The sequence below is a fragment of the Sinocyclocheilus anshuiensis genome, unplaced genomic scaffold, assembly GCF_001515605.1.
Source record: "Sinocyclocheilus anshuiensis isolate Anshui unplaced genomic scaffold, SAMN03320099.WGS_v1.1 scaffold5430, whole genome shotgun sequence".
Lineage (NCBI taxonomy): Eukaryota > Metazoa > Chordata > Actinopteri > Cypriniformes > Cyprinidae > Sinocyclocheilus > Sinocyclocheilus anshuiensis.
Window position 1 is genome coordinate 5,307 of NW_015551272.1, and position 9,807 is coordinate 15,113.

The 9,807-nt window shown below is 35.8% G+C and overlaps 1 protein-coding gene across 1 annotated transcript in view; it reads right to left on the reverse strand.

The window, feature by feature from the left end:
* Nucleotides 1–5,283: 5,283 nt before the first annotated feature.
* LOC107663456 (zinc finger protein 501-like) overlaps nucleotides 5,284–9,807 on the reverse strand; it is a 10,054-nt gene continuing 5,530 nt past the window's right edge. Inside the window, exons 2-4 of the mRNA XM_016453701.1 lie at nucleotides 7,374–7,676; nucleotides 6,148–6,290; nucleotides 5,284–5,811 (exon numbers count right to left, since the gene is read on the reverse strand). Coding sequence (XP_016309187.1) covers nucleotides 5,284–5,811; nucleotides 6,148–6,290; nucleotides 7,374–7,676 — 974 coding nt within the window. The remainder of the gene's footprint in view (nucleotides 5,812–6,147; nucleotides 6,291–7,373; nucleotides 7,677–9,807) is intronic.

The window sequence follows — 9,807 nt, forward strand, 5'->3', positions numbered from 1 at the left end:
GCTTTGTAAAAATCAATGTGTTTCAGAAAGGCGGGGCATAGAGGAGCAACAATAATGTACAGTATGTGGAAAATAATGTTTTTGAACCTTAAACCGCATAAACACATTGCATTACACCAAATACACAAAATAATGTTCTTTTTAGCAACGTCATATGACCCCTTTAAAGAAGGAGGTCACACCTTAGAGGACATAAGCAAGCACCTCTTCAGGGTTCGCAAATACCTGGCTGAGAAGATCAGTGACATAAACCGTGCAAAGACTGTCAGTGGTGAGTATTTGCATAACCATTCCGAAAGTTACACCGCTCAATTTAAATGGACAGTTAAGCACTACAGATATAGTCAACAAATCAGAATTGAGCATCAATTCCACCTTAAGGATGGGCTATAAGGTTTACAATCTCTATATGTATCTTATTTCAACATTTCAATGAAGCTTGCTTATTTCTTTTTGCAGGATTAATCAGCAAGTCTGGGTGAAAGCCAGAAAACACAGATTCATATTTCTTTATTTTTAAATAAAGATCTTAAAATGTTAACTTTTTGTGTTTGATGTTTATTTCCCTCTGAGTTAAGAAGCAAGAGATTAATCATTTTTATGGTTTTGATTTCATGTGCATGTTCGATGAATTTACTTTGGAAAAACACAACCTGAGGCAAACCTGAGATGGTATATGCAAGTCTTTACAATATTAACTGATTATGATTTTAGGTTACAGTTTCTAGTGTTGTTTTGGCAACAGTTTATCAAAATATATGTTCTTGAGGGTGCTTCTTTCAACAATAAGGACAAAACCAATGCATAATTGTGATGTTATAATTAACATGACCATGACTGCAATGGAAACCATTAAAAATGTGCAGATCAAAACCAATACAAATCTGTAATGGAAACCATTAAAAACGTGTAAACCAAAAACAATACAAATTTGTAATGGAAACCATTAAAAATGTGCAGATCAAAACCAATACAAATCTGTAATGGAAACCATTAAAACGTGTAAACCAAAACCAATACAAATTTGTAATAGAAACCATTAAAAAATGTGTAAACCAAAACCAATACAAATCTGTAATGGAAACCAATACAAACCACTACATTTTAATGGAATATGTCCCAAAACACACTACGTAATGGAAACCATTTGGTAATGGTTTTATTGGTTAATGGCTAATGGTTTGTAATGGCAACATTAGGATTTCTGTAATAGTTTCTATTGTTTTTTTTTTTCAGCAGGGCCATCTCATCTGCCGCAGATACTGAATCAGGACAGCGCGTTTGTCTGAGGTACTTTTTACTCCAACTGTGTCTGACAGAAGAATTTGCTTTTCTGTGGCGAGTCTTACAATTTATAATAAATAGGTTGAAAACATGTATAAAACAACGTTCTTGAACTCTGGAAAGACGCTAAAACCCTTTTTTAATATTATTGTTTTTTATGTATAGTAGCCTACTGGTGGCCGTTGAGAGTTACCATGGCTACCGCGGACACAGCTGCTGGAGAGGTGAGGACAAGTCTGACATTTCTCTGTTTCTCGTCAGTTATACCAAAAAAAGTTCAACAACTGCGACAGATTTGTTAAGTAACATATGTTAATATTACCCGCAGTCTACTTTAAGTACTTTTGTTAATATTTATACCTCTGTGATCACACTGAGTGAAAACAAATAACGATTGCTAGCGGTAGCCTGTTACATTACAGTACATAACATTTTCACTTGAGCACCACTGACAAACATCTAATCTTGTAAAATGTGTGGTAAGTACTGTCGCTCCATAGTATAAAGAAAGTACGTGCGATGGCGAATCTCAAAAGTGAAAGTGAAACTAAAAAGCAATCCTGCACTCAAAAGCAGTTTCAATGCCAGGCATAATAGCGGCTCCCCGATGCCCGCAATTTATATACAGTATAATTACCTAATGATATAACTGAGAGAGAAAGTATTGATTGGGGGGGGACACTTCGCACATTTTTCTAGGTTAGCCTAACATTAGATTGAGAGGTTATGTAAAGTTGCTAATACTTACATATTTCAGATAAGCCATATTTGTGGTGGATGAATGATAGGTGAGCGTTTGGATGTCCTGCCCGATGTAGGCTACTGTATTACCATAGACTAGTCGTTAACGATATGTCCGTCACGAAGTGAATGTATTTATATATATGTACATGTATATGTATATGTCTGTGGCTGTACATACACATATGTAGTTGTTTTTTGATGTTTGGCTTAGTGTTATGTTAGAATCATTATTAAACTCATACCTTTTGTTTTAATATTTTGAATTGTTTTTAACTTTATTTTTTTTGTTTTCATTTAAATGTTTAGTTTTGAAATGTTGTTGTATGCATTTGTCTTTTATTTAATTTATTTTATTTTATTAAATGTGTATATATATAGTATTTATAGTTTTAGCTTTTAGTTTTAATTACATTTTCTTATTTGTAAGTCGCTTTGGATAAAAGCGTCTGCTAAATGACTAAAAGTACAAGTAAAGTAAAGTAAGTACGTGCGTGCGTGGATTTATTTTTTTTTTTGCGACTAAGCGACTAAAAAAAATTTGGTCGACCAAGACTCTTCTGGTCTACTAACGGTTAGTCGACTATTAGGGGCAGCCCTAGTATATATTAATTATTAAATTAACCAACATTGAAATCGACTGCTTCAAAATGCATGCTGTTAATGAAATTGTTGAAACATTTGCCGTTACAAATAAAAACAATATAACAACATAATTGCATAGAGTGAATAACTGTACAAGGTGAATTAGGTATATGCACAAAGAAAGTATAACATTTTATTCCGATTTCAGAAAAAGCACTTTTTCATTTATAATACATTTGTTGAGGATCTTGTCCATCAGATGTTCATCGTGTTCATCGTGTTTTCGCTACTGTAATGAACAGTGTTGGGGGTAACACATTACAAGTAACGCGAGTTACGTAATCAGATTACTTTTTTCAAGTAACTAGTAAAGTAACGCATTACTTTTTAATTTACAAGAGAATATCTGAGTTACTTTTTCAAATAAGTAATGCAAGTTACTTTTTTTTTTCCAATTTATTGATTGACAGCTCTCCTGTCCCCATGTTGAGAGAAATCAGAAGATGTTACTGTAGTTCTAAAATAAATATGAATATGCATTAATTCATCTCACTCACAAAAAAAAACAGATTCAGTATTCCTCGAAATGAATAAAAAGAATGCAACTCAGAATATGACGCAAATCTGCAATAATTAAATGTTAAACAACACAAATATCCTTTATGTACTTAATCCCATTCTTATTGTAATGCATTACTTTTAAAAGTAACTTTCCCCAACACTGGTAATGAATATGATACTTATTTTTTAATAGGCAGGGGAAATTCCCAACATTAAAACAAATAAGCTTTTACATGCAGCACGTTTGCGTTGTAAGAATGTGCAGGAATACTTCAGATATAAAAACACTGACTCGTTTGGTGATGTTTTCTCATTAAGATTGTAAGATTTACTGTTAATTCAATAGAATATATGAGAATACTGTGGTATACCAATATGGTGGTGCAGTGGCTTCACTTCTATGATGTCATCAGTAATCCAGTTCTCTGTTATAGATCAGTGGAGTAAACTTATAATAATTAATTATTACGGTCACATGGACTTAACAGACACACGCACACAGCGGCCATAAAGTCCTCAAAACACATCAGATTGTCTCTAATAAATCACTTTAACTCAAACAACTTGTTTTCATAATCCTCGGAAGTGAAACTCAATCGAAAATAAAATTAATCTCACAGCCCTAAAGTAGGAGAGAAACCTCGCTTCTGGATTGCAAAATAACGAAAATGCGTCAGTGACGAATGTCTTGACATTTTCGCATGTAGAAACGGTTGGCAAGATACAGTTAGCTTGATAATATTCATGTAGCAATAATAAACTGTAAGTGTATTTCCTTCATTTCCCCAACACCAAAAGAAAAACAGTTAGCATTTGCTTTTCGATACTAGTCTTCTGTAATTTAGCCCTAGAGCTCATTTAATACTAGGTTCAGGCATTCATTCCTACTTACAAAAGAAGCAAAGAAGGATCAGTAGCAAAGCTACATGACAGTATACTGTATCTTGCATATGCATTTCCTAAATACATCTTACATGGAAGAATAACATTTTAAAAACAACAGTGAAGAACAATATTAAAAAAAGTGAACCAAAAAAGTGTCCTGAACAAGAACAGTTTGTAAAAAGCGTCTACAAGTAAACAAACTACAACTGATGCATATGCATTATAAGACAATTTAACATAATATGAATTTGTCATAAGAAAGAAAGAAAACACAATGATATCATTTATATCATGAAGCAAGATGGCATTCAAGAATAAAACTTTTTGACATTGTTCTTTGGGGAGGAACTCCCATCTTTGAGTTGATCTGAATCTCAGTTTTGAAGATGAGGATGAACTTTATTCAGTGTGAAAACTTTAGATAATGTTTCTTTGTTATGTCGCTTGTTATGACTGGTTAGGACAGATTTATCCAGATGATATTTTACTGCTTGATGCATTATTGTGTCACATTTGTTGAGGACGCAGCAACAGATCTGTGCTGGATCTGAAGATGATCTACTTAAGGCTCATCCACACGAAGCCAGAGCTTTCCCTATCCAATCTTTTTTTTCTCGTTCTTCCATAAACACAGCGTCGTCTCAAGAAATATCTGCGTACACACTAAACCACTGAAACTGACTCAAAATGATGTCGTTTTCATGCCAGACCAATATGTGGCGCTGTAATTCTGCCACAGAGATGCACTAAAAACTGAGAAGTCTTGGAGCATGTGCATCAACATTGTGCGCAGTATACAAACCCAACACAATAACAAGAAAAGCAAGTAAAGTTAGTAAAGCTAATAGGCTTCTGCAGCACGAACACAAGCATGCAGTCCGCCACTGTTGTTATTGTTACATGATTTAGCGGTGTCTGATTGGGGTCAAGACGTGGGGTGATGACATTATCGTTTCACAAAATATACGGATTGGCTGTACACACAAAACACAAATGTGTCATTTTCAGATTTATTCACTCTGGGACCCGGTTTCAAAAAATAGCAGTTTCAGGCTCCCAAAACGCCTGATCCGTCTGGACGAAACGGCAATATGATACACAATTTTTTTACGTATACAGCTAAACGTGTCTCTGTGTGTACGGGGCCTTACTGTGATTGTTTTTTGTATGACTGTGTATAGCAGATGATTGATTGAAACGCTTCCCAGATGCAGTGGAGTGATATGGTTACGCTCCAGTGTGGATCCTCTCATGTGTTTTCAGAGTTGTTGAATGACTGAATCTCTTGTCACAGTGTGAACACTTATAAGGTTTCTCTCCAGTGTGGATCCTCTCATGAGTTTTCAGAGTTGTTGACTGACTGAATCTCTCGTCACAGCGTGAACACTTATAAGGTTTTTCTCCAGTGTGGATCCTCTCGTGTGTTTTCAGAGTTGTTGACTGACTGAATCTCTCATCACAGTGTGAACACTTATAAGGTTTCTCTCCAGTGTGGATCCTATCGTGTCTTTTCAGATTTGATGAATGACTGAATCTCTCATCACAGTGTGAACACTTATAAGGTTTTTCTCCAGTGTGGATCCTACTGTGTCTTTTCAGATGTACTGACTGACTGAATCTCTTGTCACATTGTGAACACTTATAAGGTTTCACTCCAGTGTGGATCCTATTGTGTCTTTTCAGATGTACTGACTGACTGAATCTCTTGTCACATTGTGAACACTTGTAAGGTTTCACTCCAGTGTGGATCCTCTCGTGTCTTTTTAGGTCTCCTGAATCACTGAATCTCTTGTTGCAGTGTGGACACCTATAAGGTTTTTCTCCAGTGTGAATCCTCTCATGCAGTTTTAAACAGGTCGCTGAAGTAAAAGTCTTTTCACACTCAAAGCACATGTACTCTCCCACAGCAGTATGTATTTTCTGATGTTCTTTCAAATTTTGTAGACGCAAAAAATTGTTACCACACAAATAACATGAATGTGCCTTCTTCTTTGAATGAACTTTCAAATGTTTCTTCAGAACTGAAGCCCATAGAAACATTTTACCACACTGATCACATGCGTGCTGGTTCTCTCTAGCGTGGATGTTCATGTGATCATAAAGGTGTGCTGATTGTGTGAAACTCTTCCCACATTGATCACAAGTGAATGGTTTCTCTCCAGTATGAACTCTCATGTGACGCTTAAGATTTGTTTTACGTGTGAAACTCTTTCCACACTGAGTGCAGGTGAAAGATTTCTTGGGTCTTCTTTTCTTTAAATCTTTCTGTTTGGTTTGAGAGCAACTCAAATGTTTTTCTCCAGTTTTGACATGATTTTTCTCCTCAACTTCACTTGATTCTTTATTCTCCTCATTTTCTTCAATCAACTCTGAAATAAAAGTAAAAAATGGTTCATTTTCAGTATCTTGTAAAAAAGCTGAGAAATGTGGACATAAAAGTGAACCCTGATGTAACAGTGCAGGGCTCCAGAATAACATTGAGAGCAGCGCCACCAAGTTCTACAGATGGTGGCACCAGAAGCAGATTTGGTAGCACTGAGGGGCTGGTGTGTGAGGTATCAAAAATACAGACTTAAAATTACTACTGTTTTGCATCAATAAGTGCAGTTACAAATAATATCACGTTTATTTCTTGGTAATACACATTTGACAGTAAAGCACTGAACTTGAGTTGGGAAACATACAAAATTTACTTTTATTAACATCAGTGACGTGCAAAATCTAATTTTCATATAGAAAAATGTATTGTATTCTACTCTTACTAAATGTACCAATATTCTTCTATAGTATTCAGTAATCAGAACGCAGATATTATGTGCCACCGTTATTAAAAAAGGATTTTTTACACGGCACCCCGGTTGGGAAACACTGGGTTAAAATACACGTTATTGTGGTCGCTTCATCCCGCAGACATGAAAAACAATCCCGCGGCAAGAGTGATAAAGTAGCTGTGTAAGTGAATACTTACTGTGATTGTTTTTTGTATGACTGTGTAGAGCAGATGAATTATTGAAATGCTTCCCACATGCAGTGCAGTGATACGGTTTCTCTCCAGTGTGAACCCTCTCATGTGTTTTCAGATGTCCTGAATGAACAAATCTCTTGTCACAGTGTGAACACTTATAAGGTTTCTCTCCAGTGTGGATCCTCTCATGTGTTTTCAGAGTTGTTGACTGACTGAATCTCTTGTCACAAACGTGAAAAACTCTTTCCACACAAATAACATGAATACGGCTTCTCCGTTGTATGAACTGTCAGGTGTTTCTTCAGGACTGAAGCGCTCAAAAATGTTTTATCACATTGATCACATGAGTATAGTTTTTCTCCAGTGTGGATGTTCATGTGTTTCTTAAGGTGTGCTGATTGTGTGAAACTCTTCCCACATTGATCACAAGTGAATGGTTTCTCTCCAGTATGAACTCTCATGTGACGCTCAAGACTATATTTGCTTGTCAAGCTCTTTCCACACTGAGTGCAGACGAAAGATTTCTTGGCTCCTCTTTTCTTTAAATCTTTCTGTTTGGTTTGAGAGCAACTCAAAGGTTTTTCTCCAGTGTTGACATGATTTTTCTCCTCATCTTCATTCAATTCTTCGTTCTTTTCAGTTTCTTCAATAAACTCTAAAATAAAAGCAAAAACAGTTTATTTGTCAGTAGCTTGAAAAACAAAACAAAAAAAAACAGAAAAATGTGAAAGAAATTGTCTTTACACCAGGGTTCACTTTTATGTACTATCAAAAATGTTGTTCCTTTTGATGCAATTTTATAAATTATACTTCCCTGAAACTTTTCATGAATGATGTACATTGATCTTCAAATTATAATTTTTATAACATTATAGACAATCCCATGTTTCTATAAGGAGAACTATTAAATATGTTTGATCAACTACAAAATTCTCTAACATACATTTTGTTGAAAAAAAAGCATCCTTTACAAACTAAATCTAAAACTGCAATGGATGTGTCCTTTCTCTGCCCCTTTTATCAAGGATGCATCAAGAGTAGGGTGACCATAAAGGCCATTTTTACGGGACGCGTCCTTGCCAGGATTTCTATATTGCCTAAAATATCCAGGTTTTGGCTGTTTGCACTGTGCAGATCAATCGTTGTATGACAATCACGAGAGCTATAGAGAGCAGAGCAGACGGCTCCTTATGCTTTCGAATCACTCTCGCGGTACTTTGGTGTCATACAATGATTGGTGCAACGACACCAAGTCGAACGAGCTAACAAACACGTGTGCGTATTTGCTTCGCTTTGATCGTTCTCTGTAGATCTCACCTTCTCACGCGCCACGATTGGTTGATTATGTATAATACCGGCATGTTATTGGTCAAACTACTTTGGATGTTTTAGGCAATATAAAAATCCTAGCCAGGACATGTCCTGTATAAATGGCACATTTGGCAACCCTAATCAAGAGATGACTTGTGCGAACTTGAGGCAGCCAGGTATCCCAGAATGCATTTTGCACCAACCAGCGAGCGTTAATGGCGGAGAAAACCCACGTAATTTTCAAAATATTAATGTTATTGTGCCATGAAATGTAGTTTTAAGAGTATTTCAGGCGAGAATGTAGTTGTTTAAAACTCAAATCTGCAGTTTATTTATAAAGATAGCGCCTATTTAAAAATGTGCTTCGCTGATTTCGGAGATGTGTGCTCCAGGAGATCAGCAGGCGCTCAGTTCTCATGTATCCTACGGAGAGCAGCCTACCTCGGCAAGTCCTTCTGACATTTGCCACTGGCTCTGATGTCTCTGTAGTGGTTAAACATGAAATAAAATTCATTTTGAGTCTATCTAACAGGTAACCTTTGGTCTCATTAATCTATTATTTGTTCCAGATCATAGTATCGTTTTGGCTAATCACAAAGTTATGTTTCATATTTATATATTTATTTTATTTAATCGTAGTACAGTGCTGACTTTGTAGCATACGTTTGACTGAATTGTTTGCTTTTGTCTTTATTTCCTATTACATATGTCTCTTATACTTTATATTTATACTTGTATAATGCCTATTATTGTTCATTAAAACTGATAGGCTATTTAAAGAGCAGGTCATATGGGTTTTTGAAAAATATCTCTTTTGCAGTTTATAACGTAGCTAGCTATCCTTAAATGAAAACAGTCACTGGGTAACACATTTGCATAATCCCCACCTGCCCGCGAGTCTGACCTGCCCACAAACACTTCCGCTAGTTAGTGTGTTTACATCATGTCGAGAAGACGCTGTGTTCACGGATACCACAGAAATACAATTTGAACCTTTTGTTGTGTGCTCGTCATTTTACCAAGTACTGCTTCTCTAATCTTGGCTTTTATCTTCGTCGGCTTCTAATCTTCTTTGTTTGGACTAACAAGCTCTCCGAACCACAACCTGTAAGTATGATTGATACGTCATGTGTACATTTTCAATTGAGTGCTCAAAATATCAAGTTTTTTTGCTAATATGTGATGTATACCTTTATGTATAGCTTTAGGTTTTCAGGTAAAGCACGATATTACTGTCTCACTGAAATTATTTTCCAAAGAATGTGTCGATTAATGTAGACTGACGTTGTTCAAATAATTACTTTGTTTAATAATAAAGAATGTAGTGTAGCGCACAGACTTTATAATCATTGTAAAACTGACATTTATTTTGCTGCACCAGCAGTTATAGGGTTAATGCGGGAGAGATGAGCGAGTTAGTTAGGCTGGTGCGCCTGTGATACAGCTGTTCTGTGTTCTGATTAAAAGTTAAGACA